The sequence below is a fragment of the Dendrobates tinctorius genome, unplaced genomic scaffold (assembly GCF_039654945.1).
Source record: "Dendrobates tinctorius isolate UK_male_01 unplaced genomic scaffold, ASM3965494v1 ptg000008l, whole genome shotgun sequence".
In the NCBI taxonomy this organism is placed as follows: domain Eukaryota; kingdom Metazoa; phylum Chordata; class Amphibia; order Anura; family Dendrobatidae; genus Dendrobates; species Dendrobates tinctorius.
In genome coordinates this window covers 36,879,682-36,900,182 of record NW_027361676.1, presented here as the reverse complement: position 1 = coordinate 36,900,182, position 20,501 = coordinate 36,879,682, and the positions used below count along the sequence as shown (strand labels likewise).

The 20,501-nt window shown below is 44.1% G+C and overlaps 1 protein-coding gene across 2 annotated transcripts in view; it reads right to left on the bottom strand.

Annotated features, from left to right (window-relative positions):
• CPE (carboxypeptidase E) overlaps window positions 1-20,501 on the bottom strand; it is a 131,225-nt gene that overhangs the window by 3,853 nt on the left and 106,871 nt on the right. For both annotated transcript variants that reach the window (XM_073577033.1, XM_073577043.1), the window contains exons 6-8: window positions 18,367-18,506; window positions 9,540-9,639; window positions 410-528 (exon numbers count right to left, since the gene is read on the bottom strand). In XM_073577033.1, coding sequence (XP_073433134.1) covers window positions 410-528; window positions 9,540-9,639; window positions 18,367-18,506 — 359 coding nt within the window. The remainder of the gene's footprint in view (window positions 1-409; window positions 529-9,539; window positions 9,640-18,366; window positions 18,507-20,501) is intronic.

Genomic DNA, 20,501 nt, shown 5'->3' with positions numbered 1-20,501 from the left:
AATCACTGCGTCCAACACATTGTACAGGTGAAATTTACCTTGTGGAGGTTCTAACCATGGCAACTGAAATAATCCCTGTGCTCCTATAATACCTGATTCAGATTCTTATATAAATAATTAGTTTTGGCTGGTTTACACAATAAATGCTTGTGGCCTTCATGCTTTATATATTGGCATCAGCTGATCCCAATAGTAGGGGCACGGTCCTCTGTCCCAGGTACAGAGTTGGCTGTGTATATATGATGACTGTCAGTCATAGCGTACAAACAATAAAAAAGAGTGATTCAGCATGTTATCCATGTTATGGCAGGGAATACCTCATTTATATGTTTTTTTAAAAAGAGACTGCTTCTCTAAGACTTGATGTTAGTGCATGATATCTACAAAATTCCCAGTGACAGTTACTCACCTTAGTGGCAGGGCTATAAGCCACAGCTACCTTTTTAGTGATCGCAAGGAACCCTGGAGCTGAGGCTGTGACTTTGTAGTTCCCAGGAGAAAGGAGCCTCCAGTAATCACCATCCTTAGCTTGGGTTAAAAGAAGAAAATGAGGGTAAGAAAAGAGTAAATCCATTAAAAGGGAGCATGACAGGAGAAGCATTATTGCAGCCATGCATGTTTTACTCTGAAATACTGTGACAAAAAAATTTTCAAATTACTTTGAAAAGCTGGCCAGGGACGATATGTAGCAGATGACTAATCTGAAGTAGGTCCCCTATGTCTACTCCCCGCTCTGCTCCCTGAGACTGACAGACCTCTTCCTATATACACAAAGTGAAACCTATCCGTTTAGGGAAAGGGCTGCCAGGGACGAGCTACAGACCAGTCATCAAAGATGCGCCACCTTCAACCGGCTGTTCGAAATGTGTTTTCTCTGTAACGCTGCTGTGTTTCTGAGTAACATATATATTGTAAAGTCCTGCAGAATATTTTGGTGCTATATAAATAAAATTATTTTACTATTATTATTACATGGATGCCAGTGTCTGATTCATTCTGCCTGTAGTCAGAGACTATATCTGCTGTGGTTTCCGCCTGCCTCTTCTGTATGATGAGGGGATTTCAAACAGAGGTGGCAGGTCTTATAAAAAGCAGTGACTTGTCATTCATTCAAAGACTGGAGGCAAGGAGAGGGCCCAAGGAATTACAGACATGGAGGAGATGCCCTGTGCACCGAAATCTAACTAGCAGAAAACTTCAAATGTTGATTAAAGGGAACCTGTCACCAGGATTGTCCCATATCAGGTAAGACCAGTACCTTTCATTCAGTCCAGATATACAGCATTCTAATATGCTGTAAATATGCCCCCAATCCAGCCTCATAGACAAGAAAAAGACTTACAGGGCGGTCCGGTTGAAAGGGTATCGCTAGTCTGGTGTCTCCCTTCTTCTTGCGATGCCGTCCTCCTACTGGCTTGGTGTGGATTACGCATCCTACATCATCTACACAGTGTCCTCAGCATCGCGCTCTTGTGCAGGCTGTGATAAAACACTCCTTGCCTGTCCGGCACTAACTAAACAAGGTACAACCTAACTACCAACTGGCGGGCTTCTCCCGTCCAGCCAAACCACAGTTGCAGTGGGCACTGCTTCCACTCACGTGTGTCTCTCACACAGACAGGCTCTCTGTGTTCCCAGGCTGAGACACTCACACAACCACCTGGCATCCTTTTATATTCACCTCCCATTATTCATTAGCAAGCAGGTGCGATACTGACCAGACTAGGCCACATAGGAAAGGAATCTGGGCGAGATATACCTGCCCTCATCCAATATTCGCACATGATTCTCACATATCCCCCCCTTCTGCTCAGACCACTCCGGTCGAGCAATGACACCCGCCAAACAGTGCACTCGGGACAGGGCATCTGCATTTCCCATCTGTACCCCTGGGCGGTGCTCCACCGTAAAAGTGTAGGCCTGCAGGGCAAGGAACCACCGGGTCACCCGGCTATTCCGTTCCTTGTTCAAGTGCATCCACTTGAGAGGGGCATGGTCAGTGATCAGCCTGAACTTTCGGCCCACCAGGTAATATTTGAGGGCCTCTAGAACCCACTTAATGGCGAGGCACTCTTTTTCTACGACTGCATATCTTTGCTCGTGTTTATTCAGCTTCCTGCTGAGATAGAGGACTGGGTGTTCCACTCCGTCCCTCACTTGTGAGAGTACGGCCCCGATACCGGTATCAGAGGCATCCGTTTGTACCACAAACTCACTGCGGAAGTCCGGAGTCACCAGTACGGGCTGAGAGCAAAGTGCCCGTTTTAGGCTATGGAAGGCTTCTTCAGCCGCTAAACTCCATTTAATCATGCCGGAGTCTTTCCCTTTTGTAAGATCCGTCAGGGGGGTAGCGATGGCTGCAAAATTGGGTATGAACCGGCGATAATAGCCGGCGATCCCTAGGAAGGCTTGCACCTGCTTCTTGTTGACAGGTTGTGGCCAGTCCTGAACCGCCTGAATCTTATCAACCTGGGGTTTAACAACACCCCTCCCAATTACATACCCCAAATACCGGGCTTCTTCTGGCCCGATGTGACATTTCTTGGGGTTCGCGGTTAGACCTGCCTCCCACAGGTCGTCAATCACAGCTTGTACTTTCTGGAGATGAGTCTCTCAGTCCAAGCTGTAAATGACAATGTCGTCCAAATAGGCCGAAGCGTACTGCCTATGTGGCCTCAGGACTCGATCCATCAGTCTCTGGAAGGTCGCCGGTGCTCCGTGCAGTCCAAACGGCATATACACATACTGAAATAGACCTTCTGGGGTAGCAAATGCTGTCTTTTCTCTGTCAGCCTCCATCAGAGGGATCTGCCAATACCCCTTTGTTAGGTCTAGGGTCGTAATATACCGGGCTTTTCCTAACCGATCTATTAACTCGTCGACCCGGGGCATAGGATAGGCATCAAATTTTGAGACCGCATTCAGTTTCCTGAAGTCATTGCAGAACCGGATGGTGCCGTCCGGTTTAGGAATTAGCACAATCGGGCTGGACCAAGCACTGTGCGATTCCTCAATGACACCTAACTCTAACATGGCCTTCACTTCTCGGGAAACGGCTTCAAGGCGCGCTTCCGGGATTCGGTAGGTCTTTACGTGAACTGTGACACCAGGTTCCGTTACGATGTCATGTTTTATTAGCGTAGTCTGCCCGGGTTTTTCTGAGAAAAACTTTTGGTTGTGAAGTAGAAACTGCCTGACCTCAGTCTTTTGCCGCTCCGAGAGAGTCTCTGCAACCCGTACCTCCGGTACGGTATGCGAGCAGACAGGACGGGCCAGCTCCGCTGACAAGGCAGACCGATCCTTCCAGGGCTTTATCAGATTTACATGATAAATCTGTTCAGGTTTCCATTTACCTGCCTGGTATACTTTGTAGTTTACTTCACCAACTCTTTCCTTGATCTCAAAGGGGCCCTGCCACTTTGCCAGGAACTGACTGTCCACCGTGGGGACCAGGATCAACACCCTATCTCCGGGTGCAAACGTACGGATCTTGGCGCCCCTATCATAGATTCTTTTTTGGGCTCCTTGAGCCTGTATCATGTGTTCTTTGACGATAGGCATAACTGCCGCAATACGGTCCTGCATTTGTGTGACGTGATCTATCACTGTTTTAAACGGAGTGACCTGACCCTCCCAGGTTTCTTTTGCAACGTCTAACAGTCCGCGAGGACGTCGGGCGTACAATAACTCGAAAGGCGAGAATCCTGTGGAAGACTGGGGTACTTCCCTGATGGCAAAAAGCAAATACGGAAGTAAATAGTCCCAGTTCTTCCCATCCTTGTCTATCACCTTTCTCAGCATCTGCTTCAGAGTTTTATTGAACCGTTCGACCAACCCGTCTGTTTGAGGGTGATACACGGATGTGCGTAACGGTTCGATTTGTAACAATCGGCAGAGCTCCTTCATTACCCTGGACATAAAGGGGGTCCCCTGGTCGGTGAGTATCTGTTTTGGTATACCGACCCGACTAAACACATGCACCAGTTCCTTGGCAATCGTCTTGGTGGCCGTGTTACGCAAAGGGATGGCCTCCGGGTAACGAGTGGCATAATCCAAGATGACCAGGATATGTTGGTGTCCACGTGCAGACCGTGGAAGGGGCCCAACTAAATCCATCCCAATCCTCTCAAACGAGACTTCAATAATAGGTAGGGGTACCAAAGGGCTACAGAACCGGGGCTTAGGTGCAGAGGCTTGGCAGTCAGGACAAGACTCACAATATACTCGAATATCGTGATGCATGCCTGGCCAAACAAAACAGTGTAATATCCTTTCGGTGGTTTTCTGGACTCCCAGGTGACCTCCCATCACATGTCCGTGGGCCAGGTCCAGCACCTGCCGCCGGTAGGGTTTTGGCACGACTAATAGTTGCACCGTATCTTCCCCCTTTTTCTCTATCTGATAGAGTAAATCATTCTCCAGAACCATGTAAGGATATGCCAGCCTAGAGCCAGGTTCTACGGGTACCCCATTTATCACTTTTACATTTGTCCTAGCCTGAGAAAGGGTAGGATCCTTTATTTGCTCGCTTTGGAAGTCATCTTTCTGAACTTCTAAATGGGATGAAACTGAATGGGAGGAGACACAGATTAGATATTAGAAAAAACTTTTTGACAGTTAGAGTGATCAATGAGTGGAACAGGCTGCCACGAGAAGTGGTGAGTTCTCCTTCAATGGAAGTCTTCAAACAGAGGCTGGACAGACATCTGACTGGGATGATTTAGCGAATCCTGCTTTGAGCAGGGGGTTGGACCAGATGGCCCAGGAGGTCCCTTCCAACTCTACAATTCTATGATTCTATGAAATCCGGCAAACGGGGAGGTGGACGGCTGTCGGCCTCCTCCTCTTCCCCGGTCTCCTCCGTATCACCCGCCATGACTGAAAACGGGAACTGCAGGTCATTTCCCGCAGACTCTTCCCCCGAGTCTTCCGGGGAGACATCTTCCAGGGGTTCGAGATCCAAACGTGCCCTGGGAGAAGAATCATGTACACTATTACCCGAGGGCATCAACTGATTCTCCCACAATTGCCAGAAGTGGGGAAAATCCCGGCCCAGGATAACATCATGCAATAACACCGGGACGAGTCCCACTTTATGTTGCACAGACCCATAGGAAGTAGTAATGCATATGACCGTGGTGAGGTACGAACAGGTGTCTCCATGCACACACGTTACAGAAAATTTGTCTGATGGTCCAGTCGGGGCTGACACCAGACTGGCCTTCACAAGAGTCACCACACTTCCCGAGTCTAACAATGCCACCACATTTTTGCCATCAACAGTTAAATCACACAAGTGTTTCTCCACATCCTTTTGACCGGCATTCACACTCACTACCCGTGCAACCATAGACATGCGGTTTTTAGAGTCTGTGACGTCACACTGCATGGGTTCAGTAGTGACCGGACAGTTCGCAGCAATATGTCCCATCTCTTGGCAGCGGAAACACCTAACGGGCCCCTTGCTTAGACCATAGTTAGTTACTCTCGGCCTCGCAGTGCGGGCAGTCCCGTTTTCCTCCCCCACTGTCTTAGGGATTTTTCCATCTCCCCTACTCCCTGGAACAGTCTTACCAGTTCCACGTGGAGATGATGAAGAACGAGGTGGGGTAGCGTCGTCTCGGAGTCCTTCCTCCACGGAGTAACGTTCAACCAGATCCACCAGTTGATCTGCCGTCGTAGGATTTCCATGGCTTACCCACTTCCTCAGGGCTGGCGGTAGAGCTCTCAGGTACTTGTCCATGACGACTCTCTGGATTATCTCCGGCGCTGTCAACACCTCGGGTTGTAGCCACTTCTTCGTCACGTGGATCAGGTCGAACATCTGTGACCGCGGTGGTTTATCCGGCTGATAAGTCCATTGATGCACTCTCTGTGCACGGACAGCGGTCGTCACTCCCAGCCGGGCCGAGATCTCGGCTTTCAATTTGTCAAAGTCCTGCGCAGCTTCAGGTTCCAAGTCATAATACGCCTTTTGGGCCTCACCGGAAAGAAACGGGGCAATCAGGCCGGCCCATCGTGCCTTCGGCCATTTTTCTCGCACCGCCGTCCGTTCAAACGTGGTCAGGTATGCCTCGACGTCATCTTCGGTCGTCATCTTCTGTTCTGCCAGTACCGACTCACGTGAATCACTCTCGACTCTGCTTCCAGGTTAACCTCAGGTAAGCTTGCCAGGCGCTGCGCCACCTGCTGGAGAAGCGAACGATCGGTAGCTGTCATGTCCACCAACTCCTTCAGCTGGGCCATCATCACCCGATTAGCTTCTTGCTGGACGGCGGTGGACTGTACCAGCGCTTTCACCACGTCCTCCATGCTCATGCTTGCAACGTGATGCCCGCGTTCTCCACCACAATGTGATAAAAACCTCCTTGCCTGTCCGGCACTAACTAAACAAGGTACAACCTAACTACCAACTGGCGGGCTTCTCCCGTCCAGCCAAACCACAGTTGCAGTGGGCACTGCTTCCACTCACGTGTGTCTCTCACACAGACAGGCTCTCTGTGTTCCCAGGCTGAGACACTCACACAACCACCTGGCATCCTTTTATATCCACCTCCCATTATTCATTAGCAAGCAGGTGTGATACTGACCAGACTAGGCCACATAGGAAAGGAATCTGGGCGAGATATACCTGCCCTCATCCACTATTCCCACATGATTCTCACAAGGCGTACTTCTCTTTGTCTTGTTGGTCTGCAGAGTGAAATACGCATACTGCAGTGCACATGCGCCGGAAAAGGTCAAAGTGCCCTGAGGCATGCGCACTGCAGTACTTTATTCCCTGCTGGTCAGGGCAGAGAAGGGCGCCTGCCAGGAGCGCGATGCTGGGATTACTGTGTGGATGACGTAGGACGAATCATCCACACAAAGCAAGAAGGAGGACGGCATCGCAAGAATGGAGGCATTGGACCAAGACCAGCAATGCCCAACATACAATATCGCCCCGTAGGAGAGTTTAAGAAATGGTCTTTTTCTTGTCTTGCGGGATGGATTTGAGGCATACATGCAGCATATTAGAATACTGTATATCAGGACTAAAAGGTGGTGGTCTTACCTCATATGGGACAAACCTGGTGACAGGTTCCCTTTAAAGAGGATATTTAAAAACCAGCTATAGTGTATTGTTTCAGAATTCACTATTTGATATACCCTCAGGATTAGTAGGATTATAGCTTGGAGGGTTTCTCTCTATATAAAATATAATTTATGTGTATCAATAAATTAAAATAAATCACTGTTGTTTGTGTCCAAAGTGACAACATACACATAAAGTGCTAGTGCTTCAACCAGTGCTCAATAAAAAATGGTTTGTTCTCACCAGTATGCTGAATGCTCTCTATAGCAGGTTCACATTACACAGGAACAACGAATATAGTCCATATGTGTGTGTGGGGGGGAATATCCTGTTATTCCCCTGTATTGCTCAGTCCCCAAGTGTAGGCTGCTACGGGATACCCACCAAAGATGTATGCAGGTTAATCTCTCATACTTGTGAGACCAAACCATTTTTTATTGACCGCTGGTTGTTGCACTAGCACTTTATTTATGCGTATGTTGTATTTTGTGTCCCCAATGGGGCTCACAAACAGTTCCCCATCAGTATGTCTTAGGAATGTGGGAGGAAACCAGAGTACCTGGAGGAAACCCACACAAACACGGGGAGAACATACAAATTCCTTGCAGATGTTGTCCTTGGTGGGATTTGAACCCAGGACCCCAGCACTGCAAGACTGCAGTGCTAACCACTGAGCCACCGTGCCGCCCTAAAGGTATCAATTTAATCAGTATTAAAGCGCCACTGCAGCCACATCTTTACTTTACATTACAAAATTGGGCTGACAGGTTCTATTAGTGATTCTACCTTCTTGGTTCCCATCTATCTCCACAATTATCTGGCTCTATCAAGACAACTGTTATTCAAAGAAGGGGGGACAATAGATCGAAAACAAGCATATGGGAAGGTGTAGTTAAAGGGAACCTGTCACCCCCTCTTATGTTTATTTTTCCTAGGAATGCTGAAATAATTAGTTTTATAAATTTCCCACCATACCTCTATATTTTATTCCCCTGATTCAACCGCCTCGCAGCCGTCCATCATCCCCCTCTGGGCTCCGTTCGCCGCCTCCTCTCTTTCTTGTGACATCACTGGTGCCTGCAATCTGCAATCATTTCTCGGGCATGCGTTGTGTGCGCTGCCCGGGACCTTACACCAGGTGATGTAATGATATTGTGCCTGTGTGTAGCAGAGGCCCCTGATCCCGCCTGCAGTGTGTTATTGTGGTGCCCCCAGGAGCATGGTTGCCACAGTGGCATTGCCTTCCTCCAGGGAGGGTGATGTCAGGCTTGGAGGCAATGAAGGGTCTCTCTGACAGTTAACCATGTCATGCAACACAGTTCCCACTCCAGGCCAGCAGAGGGAGCTCTGAACCAGAATTGGGGGAGGAGTGCTCTCTGAGGGCCAGGAAGGGAAATGAGGAGTTAGTGTGAGGAGGGCAACGAGTATAGACGTGTGGAGAGAAGCTGGAGGTTGAGCTGAGGATAGAGAGCTCCCTCCCAATGAAAGCGCATGATCTAGAGCCTGGTCTCCATGGTTGTATGGATACTGAAGGTCCTGCAACAGAAACCAGAGGAATAGGAAGCTGTAAATGCTCTATTCTAAACTAAGACTCGGAGGCACAACAGCGACGGGTGAGCCAAGAGAGATAGAGGGCTACAGCTGTCTGCCATACGAGGTAGTTCTAAGAGAAGATAAAAAGGAGGAACTTCAGTGTAACACAGTACTGGATGTACCTCAAGCCAGCGCTAGGAAGGAGACTACACAACCCATCTGATAGAGAGATCCCTGAGTTGCTTCCAGGCTAGCCTGCTCCTGTGCCATCTGTAACCAGGACCCTGGACTGCATTTGCCAAGTAAAGGTAAAGAAACTGCACCCTGTTGTGTCCTTGCCTCCTTCCTGTAACGTCCTCAGCACTGCTACATCTCTGTGCCAAACACTGCACCCTCTTCCTAAACCTTCCGCTACACTGCCCTGGGACCAGCAGCCCTACCTGTGGAGGGCTACAACATCATTGCTGCACCCCACCATCTGTCCCAGAGGATCTGTCTGCAGCGTCGGCTTAACACCTCCCTTGCCGAACACCACCGGTGGCGTCACGAATCACTTATAAACTTTATTCCCAACTCAACCCCTTTTACATGGGCGCCCAGGGCCACGGACCGGGTCACTGCTGCTTTGACAATCCCCTCTGAGAGACCGGCCCGGTACCGAGTACCCCACAGCCCTGGGAGGGTGACCCATTATGATGTATTCACACTGCTGGGCTGGGAATCTGGCACCTGTGCAGTGAGCATTTCTGCACCTGTCCCCATCCCCCTCCTTTAGTAATTGAAATTTAGTTGTTGAAAGATTTAGCGACTGAAAGATTTGCACCTTTTATCCGTATTTTGGGTTAGCTCTCGCTCAATCCTGTCGTGTCAATGCCCTTGGGACAGACTAATTTATTCCAATCTAGACCTTGTGAAGAAGATTGTTTAGTACCTGAAGTCACATCATGGTTGATTCCATCCACAGATATCGTTGCATTAGCAATTGGATTTCCTTGATGATCTTTGACAAATCCTTTTACTCCACGATGCACCTAAAAAATAAACACACGTTTTTTTCCATTGAATTACACAGATAATAGCACTGTTGAAAACCATTAGCACCGTATCATGCAAAATAGCTTTCAGTGGTATGCTGTTTTTTATTTTTTATTTGTTTAAAGATAATTGTCATTTTAATTTTTTTTTTTTAAATAAAATCAATAGAATGCGTGCAATGCAATTAAGAAACTTTGTACTAAATCTTATCGAAGAAATCTACTTCTCTCTCCTCCAGGACTGATCATACATTCTCAATTCACAGGTCAAACCTGTCTTCATTGAATACACAGCTTGTGACACACAGTTTTATGGAGAGCGGAGTGGGAGGAATAAGGAGGATTTAAGGCCCCGTTACATTTAGCGATGCACCAGCGATCCCGACTACGATATGACCCGGTCAGGATCGCTGGTGCATCACTAAATGGTCACTAGTGAGCTGCCAAACAGTCAGATCTCACCAGCGATGCAGCGGTCGTTACTTACCTGTCAGACACGGCGATGATGACGTCCTCCGCCCACGTCCACGCGTCGCTCGTCGGCGCCAGCAGGAAGCCCAGCAGGAAGCTGCCGACGAGAAACGGCCCAGGACGTTCTCGCGCGACCAGCGATAGCCAGCGCAGGAGCCGGTCGGAGGTAAGTATCACATGTAGCGATATCGCTAGCAATATTGCTGCTGCGTCACAAAATCGGTGACGCTTTAGCGATATTGCTAGTGATATCGTTATGTGTAAAGCCCCCTTTAGAGTCCAATACAGACAATTGTGCTGCAAATTCTCCTGAAAAGAGAATTAAATTTTAACCCTTTCACCCCGAAGCGTATTTTCACCTTCCTGACCAGGTCAATTTTTTTCAATTCTGACTAGTGCCAATTTATGAAGCAATAACTCGGGAAAGCGTCAACAGATCCCAATGTTTCTAAGACCATTTTCTCATGACTTACTGTGCTTCATGATATTGGTAAAATTTATTTGATATGACTTATGATTATTTGTGAAAAAAATGAGAAATTTGGCAAAAATTTTGAAAATTTTACAATTTTCAAACTTTTAATTTTGTGCCCTTAGATCAGAGAGTCATATCACACAAAATAGTAAATAAATAACATTTTGTCTACTTTACATCAGTCCAATTTTTTTAACAAAATTTTTGTTTTGTTAGGAAGTTATAAGAGATAAAAGTTGACCAGAGATTTCTCATTTTTACACGTACATTTACAGAACCATTTTTTTAGGGACCACCTCACATTAGAAGTGATTTTGAGGGGCCTATATGACAGAAGATACCCAAAAGGGACACCATTCTAAAAAATGCACCCATCAAGGTGCTCAAAACCACATTCTAGAAGTTTATTAACCCTTCAGGTGTTTCACATGAATTAATGGAATGTGGAAGGAAAAAATAAACATTTAACTTACTTTCACAAAAATTTTCCTTTAGACCCAATTTTTTTTACTTTCACAAGAGTAAGGCCGGGGTCACACTGGCGAGGAATACGGACGAGTGAGAGGCGTTAAAAGCACGCATTACACACGGACAAATTATTCTCTATGGGGCAGCTCCCAACAGCCGTATATTTCTCGCCCGTATTCTACGGTCCGTGCCAATCGCAGTATGCTGCGATTGTCAGCGTACTACGCCCGTAGTACGCCAATGAAAGTCTATGGGTGCGCTAAAAATACGGATTACACACGGACCACACGTTAATCTAATCAAAGGGTTAATGTCACCATTCGATTGTAAGGTGACATTAACCCTTTGTTAGATTAACCCATTCGCCACCGCTACAGGGCAATGGGAAGCCCAGGCATTTTTTAACAACGAATTAACCCCTTAAAATAACAACTACAACTCCCAAATTTTGCACACAAACCCTCATCTAATTATTAGTCAGGGACATATAAAAAAACATGAAATGAAATGCTTTACTGAATGTAAACCATGTATCATTTCATGTCGGGTTGGGGAATGATTTGATTGAAGCCGGCAATTTAATTAGCGGCTATTCTGCTATGAAGATCTCTGTGAAATAAAAATATATATATATATGTTTATCTCAATGACTTGTGTGTGTGTATATATATATATATATATATATATATATATATATATATACATATACATTCTATGTGTCTATATCTATTATTTCATTTCTGTTATAAACCCTGTCATAGGGCTCCATTATATGTCCATTTTGCAAGGCGGTGAGAAAATCTCGCCATACTGATTGCATACGGATGCCATACGGATTACATACGTATGCAGACATGCGCAAAATACGCAACCACACCTTGCTTACGGATGACATACGGAGCACTATTTAGGGGTCATTCATCCGTATTACGCATGTAAACTACAGACCGTATTTTGCGTCGGTTAGTGTGACCCCGGCCTAACAGGGGAAAATGGACCCAAAACTTGTTTTGAAATTTCTCCAGAGCATGCCAATACCCTATATGTGGGGGAAAACCACTGTTTTGGCGCATGGTAGGGTTCAGAATGGAATCTGCGCCGTTTGACTTTTTGAATGCAAAATTTGCTGGAATAATTAACGAATGCAATGTCGCATTTAGAGAGCCCCTGATGTGCCTAAACAGTGGAAACCCCCCCACAAGTGAAACCATTTTGGTAACTAGGCCCCTGAGGGAACTTATCTAGATGTGTGGTGAGCACCTTGACCCACCAGGTGCTTCACAGAAGTTCATAACGTTGAGCCGTGAAAATGAAAAAAAAATATCACATTTTTACCACAAAAAAATGTTTTTTAGCCCCAAATTTTGCATTGTCATAAGGGTAACAGGAGAAATTGCACCATACATTTTGTGTTGCAATTTCTCCTGAGTAAGCGGATACCCAGTATGTGGAGAAAAACTACTGTTTTGGCGCATGGCAGAGATTGGAAGGGAAGGAGTACTGTACTGTACTGCTTAACCACCCAGTGAGATTCGGGAGGGACACAGCGCTATTTGCCTCATGGAGCGCAGATTTTCCTGAAATAGTTTGCAGACTCCATATACATTTATTCTTATTTTTTTGAAGAACAAGATGACGTTTTCAGCCGTTCCATTTTTAGTTACATTTGTCTTTTGATCGCATTATATTGCACTTATTTGTTCGACAATATGAGGATAAAGCATCATTTTTAGCCTATTTTTTATTTTTTACAATGTTCAATGAAGGTGCTAACTAGTGGGAGACTTTTATAGGTTGGGTCGTTCCAGACATGGCAATACCAAATATCACTACTTTTTTTTTACATAAATAATTGTATTTATTGGAGTAATATTATTTAATTTTTTTCTTTTCACTTTAGATTTTTTTTTTTTAGATTTTTACAATGTTTAATATTCAGGATTGAGAGTCCTCAGTAGTTGATACCTTTTAATGGCTAACTGAAAAGATGGTAACACATTGCAAGCTTTCGAGACTACTCAGGTCTCTTCATCAGGCTAGACTAATACAAAATCTGAAGAGTCACATATTTATGCACAATACAGCCTAGAAAAAATGCAATAGATAAGACTCTTCAGATTTTGTATTAGTCTAGCCTGATGAAGAGACCTGAGTAGTCTCGAAAGCTTGCAATGTGTTACCATCTTTTCAGTTAGCCATTAAAAGGTATCAACTACTGAGGACTCTCAATCCTGAATATTTTTCTATCTACTGGCTAACACGGTACAAAGATATACATCTTCCCTGTATCAAAATGGAGGATACAAGAATGTACCGCATCTTTATGGAACTAAAACCACTTCTGAAGAAACGTGCACAAATGGACAGCGACATTTTTTTCTTATCTAAATGCAAAAAGGAGAATCTAATTCCCAAAGGACTCTGGATTACAAACCCAATTCTTCATACCTACAATACCCATTATGCACAAAACCTTTGTCACAGGACTTCTGAGAGACTAAGGAACCACCTTTTACATGTCTGCTACAGCATAAGGAGTAAAGTCCAGGGGCAATTTGAAACTCTGAGGAAAACACTTACAGAAAGCACAGAGCAAAAATTACAACAATACTACAACAAACTATGGACCTTTCTGGTTCATAACAAGGAAAAGAAACTGCACAGACTGCGTCTCAATTCAGGACTCTATACAAACAGATACAAAACAAATCCAAAACCTGACAACTTGGACAACCACTCCACTCCAGACACAAAAGCATCTAACTGTGTCATCAATCTCTCAGATTATAAACCCAACAAAGTGGAACTGGCCGTGCTTTCTAGAGGACTCTCATTTTGTCCCACTAAGGCCCTAGATAAAACTGAACTCTGCAGTGATATGGAACAGTATTTCAGGAGACTGCGCCTGAGGGAATATTTCAATGATACAGAAGATTCAGAAAACACTCAGACCGAAGGAAAAGGGATCGTAACAACTAGGAAAAGGTCAGACTGGACACCTCCACCTGGACGCAACCCTCATTTGGATAAATATATAGACTCCTTCAGACATTTGATAAAATCCACAATCATAGACACTAACAGGAGACAAGCATCCAACATCAGTGCCCAGGAGAGAAAGGCCATACAGTCTTTAAAAACCAACAAAGAAATCATCATTAAACCTGCTGACAAGGGAGGTGCAATAGTCATGATGAATACGTCAGACTACATGAAGGAAGCAAACAGGCAACTTATGGACACACGCTACTATAGAAAATTGGAGTCGGATCCTACACAGGACTATTACAAGGAACTAAACAAGTTGGTTTCTTGTCTGCCTGTCAGTCCATAAGAGCTGGCGATGACCTGATACCAGAGACTCCAAGAATAGGGACATTCTACATGCTTCCCAAAATCCACAAATCTGGAAATCCAGGAAGACCAATTATTTCATGTGTGGGCACCCTCACTGAGCAGGTATCTGGATGGGTAGAGGGTATTCTTAAACCACTGGTGAAGCATACATCCAGCTACATTCAGGACACAACTGACCTATTGAATAAACTAGCAGCAATAGGTCCTCTACCAGAAGGAACCATCCTGGCCACCATGGATGTGGAATCTTTGTACTCTAATATCCCACACCAAGATGGTTTAAATGCCTGCAAATTCTTCATGGAAAACACAGGGACTGATGCTGATGCTGTGGTGAAACTTATAAAATTCATCCTCACCCACAATTACTTTGAATTTGACAACAGGATCTATCTACAGGAGACTGGCACAGCTATGGGAAGTAAAATGGCTCCACAGTATGCAAATCTTTTCATGGCAAAGCTTGAAAGCGACTTTTTGTCCTCATGCCCCATCAGGCCCCTGGCCTACCGCTTCATTGATGATATTTTAATCATCTGGACGGAGTGTGAGCAACAGCTAAAGACGTTCCACGAACAGTTTAATCAATTTCATCCCACCATCAATTTAACACTCAACTACTCCAGTACTGAGATTAATTTTTTGGACACCATCATTAAGCTAAAAAACAATGAAATAGAGACATCGCTGTATCAGAAGCCAATCGACCGTCCAACATACCTTAAATGGGACAGTTTCCATCCAAAACACATAAAGAACTCTATTATCTATAGCCAAGCCATCAGATACAATCGTATATGTTCCAACCCCATGGACAGAGACAAACACCTTGGTCGCCTCAAAAAGACCTTTTTGAATCAGGGTTACCATCCAAGAACAATTGAAAACCAAATTACAAGAGCCACCAGATTGTCAAGGAATCACCTGCTAAATTACAAAGCTAAAGAAGAAAATAACCGAGTGCCTCTAGTAGTCACCTACAACCCAAATCTGGAGGTGCTAAGGGGAGCTGCACGGAAATTACAACCTTTACTACAAAAAGATGCCCGATTGAAATCCATTTTTCCAGACCCCCCACTGCTGTGTTTTAGGCAGCCCCCAAATTTAAGAAGCATCATTGTCAGAAGCTCCCTGTCCTCTACAACAACTGCAGGAACCTTTCCTTGCAACCAGAAAAAATGTAAAACCTGTCCATTTATAATGACCACGGACAAGATAAAGATCCCCAACTCACATCAGGACTACAAGATCGCAGGTACTTTCAGCTGCATTACATCTAATGTGGTGTACTTAATTATTTGTACTAAATGTCCAACTGGGGGTATGTATGTGGGGGAGACAGGTCAAAAGCTTAGAACAAGGATGAATGCTCATCGTCACACAATAAGAGAAAAAAGAATGGATCTACCTGTGGCAAAACATTTCTGTATCCCTGATCACAGCAGCGTGGATATGAAATTACTGGTATTGAAAGGTAACTTCAATTCTCAGAGAGAGAGACGAGTTTGGGAGTACAAATTTATGACGAACTTTGACACTCTCAGTGCTGGAATGAATGTGTCGCATGGATTTATGTCTTTTTACATCAATTAAGGAATTTCCTTTTAAAACCGTGTGGGGGCATCACAACACAGAACTAGACCCCAATCAGAGGACCATAAAACATCCGGACTCCTTATCTATGAACTGGTCCAATGTTTATATTTATGTTTCTCCCTCTCCCATATTGATAGTTCTGCTTCACGTCACTTGTCTTATCTATTGCATTTTTTCTAGGCTGTATTGTGCATAAATATGTGACTCTTCAGATTTTGTATTAGTCTAGCCTGATGAAGAGACCTGAGTAGTCTCGAAAGCTTGCAATGTGTTACCATCTTTTCAGTTAGCCATTAAAAGGTATCAACTACTGAGGACTCTCAATCCTGAATATTTTTCTATCTACTGGCTAACACGGTACAAAGATATACATCTTCCCTGTATTACAATGTTTAATAACTTTTTTAAACTTTTTTACATTGTCAAACTATGGGATATCATCTTTACACAGATCTGATACTCTGCAATGCTTCTGCATTGCAGGGCATCAGAGCAGCGTATGACAAGCAGGGAAGGAGGCGTGTCAGAACCTGCACTGAGCAGGCACTCACAGGCCACCATCCCTAAAGGACCCAGATGCCATCTTGCGGGCCGGGGGCACCATGGAGACCATCAGCCCTACACGACTGCATCGTGTTGTGTTAATGGGAGCAGACAGGGAGCTCACTGCCTCTGTGATGCTCCTTGATGTCGCTGTCACTATTGACAGTGGCATCAGAGGGGTTAAACGTCCACGATCACTGCTAGTACCAATCGTGGGCATTGCTGCAGGATGTCAGCTCTCATAGAGAAGTAATTTCCATACTCGATCGCGGTGGTGCTCAGCGTAAAGCTGCGCGATTGAGAAAAAGTATATGTACGGCGGTTTGCGGGAACGCAGCGCCGTACATATACGGCACATGTTGGGAAGGGCTTAAAGGTATGTGCACCCGGCGTCTTTTTCCAGTGGATTTTGCTTTGAAAACCGTCTGAACAAGAGCTAACTAAATGCTGACAAGAATGAACATAAACATTTCTACATAAAAATGACTTGCCGTGTATGTTTAGGCTTTTGACCATTTTTTAACCGCTTGCAATAAAACTTGCTATACAAGTCAATGGTAAGGCTTAGAAAAGGAAAAAAGATGCTTTAGGAAATAAAAATGGTACCGTTTCTTCTAATAAAAAAAAAATCAAAGGTGGGAGAAACACTAAAAAATGCCTTGTTTGTATTTTTTTTCATATTTTTCATAGTGTAGCAATGCATTTAAAATGCACGAATTAAAAAAAAAATATACATAGGTGTCCTCTAATCTAGAAGTCTTGTGCTATGGTCATAACACCAACAAAGACCTTCCGTAATCCACATACAGTAACTAAGTACAGTGGGTACGGAAAGTATTCAAACTCCTTTAAATTTTTCACTCTTTGTTTCATTGCAGCCATTTGGTAAATTTAAAAAAGTTCATTTTTTCTCATTAATGTACACTCTGCACACCATTTTGGCTGTAAAAAAAAACAGAAATGTAGACATTTTTGCAGTACGCATTGGGATGCTGTGTGTGAAATTCCCTCCATACTAGTTCTGTAATTTAAAAAAATTACATGGAAGATGGTACAAAAAAACATATTGTGACTAAGGTGGGATTTAGCAAAGTGTTTTTGCCAAAAAACCACGCATAAAACAGTTTGAAAAGTGACTAAGCTTTGGTACAATGTGGTGCTTTTTTACAATTTTTGCTGTTTTCATGCCAATTTGAAGCAGCTTGCCAAAATGGTAGGAGCTGGGAAGGAACCATGGCAGGACAGGAAAGCTACTCCCGCCTGTCAAATTCGGCAAAAGTGACAGCTAGTTTTACACCAGAAATGCTACTCCAGGTCTTCAGTAGAACACAATTTCTGGAAAGGTGCACACAAAGCCCTAGGCCACCATATTTGACCTTTATGACTTTACCCCTGTCAGCAGGTTTTTGCTATGTAATCTGAGAACAGCAGGAGGTAGGGGCTGAGACACTGATTTCATTGATGTATCGCTTATTAGCCTGTGTTGTTGTTTCAATACAATAAGTGTTTTATTAGCAGGAGATTATCACTGCCAGTGTCAGTCCTGGTCCACCAATGCACCCAGCACTGACCAGCAGTTTTCTGTCAATAGACAATGTGCACAGAAAGCTGTGACTCGGGGGTGAGGATGGGGTCAGCTTTCTGACCTCTGCTACATCTAAAAACTCTAACTGTGTCACAACTGCCGCACCCAGTAAACTAAGTGATACATCACTGGAATCAGGGTCTCTTTCTCTATACTATGCTGCTTTCGGATGGTCACAAATTCCCTTTAAAGCTATAAATCAGTAACATATGAAAACCATATATCATACCTGCTTGACATAATTTACCAGCGAGTCTTTGTTTTCTTCCCAGTATTTCTTCAGTAATTCCTCTGGTGGAAACTTGTCACAGCTCAGCTCCACAGTTATCTCAAAGCAATTACTGCTCAGGTAATTAAAGTCCTGCATACCTACAATCATAAGAAAGGGTTAACAGCGGGTATGAAAATGAACCAAGAATATCATGTAAAAACACAAGGTTAATGCAGCTTGCCAATTTACTAGAGAAAGCACATAGGAGTCATCACATTAGGAAATACCTTGTGTCTGAGGTGGGAAACGCTTTACCTGGGACTCATGGGGGCGTTGAGAATGGAAGCTTTATGATGCTGATCATGAGAGCACTGCACTGTTATGGCAGCTCACCGGCTGTCACTGCGGGACACTGCACTGCTATGGGGGCTGTGAGAGCCTGGCATTATCATGGAGTCCTTGTGGCTGGCACTGTTACTGGGCATCGGTGGTTACCACTCTCATAGGAACTCTGTGACTGTTATGGGGGCACTGTGGTCATTTTGACTTACGCTAAGAAGGGACTCCTGAGGGAAGCACTCTTTTCCGGGATTGTTTGAGGCACAAAAGACCTTGAAATATCTATCAGGAACATGGAAACCAAAAAGGACTTTTGGGAATACGTATACAGCTGACAGAGGGAAAAGGATTAGGAGGAAGACGTTTACAGAGGGAATTCTCTGTTCACCATCCTCTTCTCTAGAGTGGCATAAAGTGTGTCTCTCGCTCCGGAGGTCCTGTCCTGCTTTACACAGACCACCTATAGATTTGAACAGGCACTGTGTAACGCCTTTTTTCTCCTGTGGTGGCAATGCCAGGAAATAAAACATTTACCAAAGGGATTTTGAACATGTAAAAGCTGAATGGAGAGGTCCACATAACCATCAGTTTCTTGCTCAAGGACTCTTCTAGCATTGAAGGGTTGAAAAGCGTGAGGACCCATTTAAAAAAGAAAGACAAAGATTAGATTAACCGTCATTTTAATTTTTATTTCACAAATCAATAGTACACATGAAAATAAACAACTTTGTAATATATCTTATCAGAGAGATCTGTTTCTTTCTCTGCCACAATTTATCAGCCATTATCAAAATTCTCAGTTCTGAGGTAAAATCTTTACTCAGTGCAGACTTTCCAATTACTGAGATATGAGATGGCGGCTGCTACTGATAAGATTCTATGTAGGCGGGAGGAGGAGCCAGAGACAGAGCTCCTCCCTCATCCTCCCGCCTACATAGAATCTTATCAGTAGCAGCCGCCATCTCATATCTCAGTAATTGGAAAGTCTGCACTGAGTAAAGATTTTACCTCAGAACTGAGAATTTTGATAATGGCTGATAAATTGAGGCAGAGAAAGAAACAGATCTCTCTGATAAGACATATTACAAAGTTGTTTATTTTCATGTGTACTATTGATATATGAAATAAAAATGAAAACGACGGTTACGCTTTAAAGGTTCTGATCATTATTTGGAAAAAAAAATACGTGTATAAAATAAATTAGTGATCTTCTTTGGGGTTTGTTATACTGTTTATATTCTTAAGTTTACATTGAAAGTTACCACAAATTCTTTTTATTTTACCCTTCTCACTGATTAGGGGTTTCCCTCTTTCAAACTTTCTTTTTCTAGTTCATTGTGTGCATGTTAGGTAAAATAAAATCAGTTGGTACTCACTCTCCCCCGGTCCAGCACTGAATCTCTGCCGCTACTCAGGTGATTGTGTACAGGTGGCAATGTCAACATCAGGTTAAGGCTGGATCCTTCAAGGGTGAGAACCAACTAATTTTATCATTTCTAACATGGCCATTACGAATTAGTCAAAAGCTGAGATGAGAAAATGTCTAATCAGCGTGAAGGTTAAAAATAAGGAATAATTAGGTGTAAAATCCAATATAATAATCCTTTTATTATAAAATATAAACTAAAATAAATTAAACAAAATTGTCCCACAAGATCACTAATTTGGGTTTATACACATGTCTTTCTAAATAACAATCAGAACCATTGATCCCTGTCACTTCATTGAAAGGAGTACTCATCTCTTTACAATCCCTATGTGGTGGGAAGTCCTTGGACAATAAACTTATTGTTGCATGGTCCTCTCCTGGGATC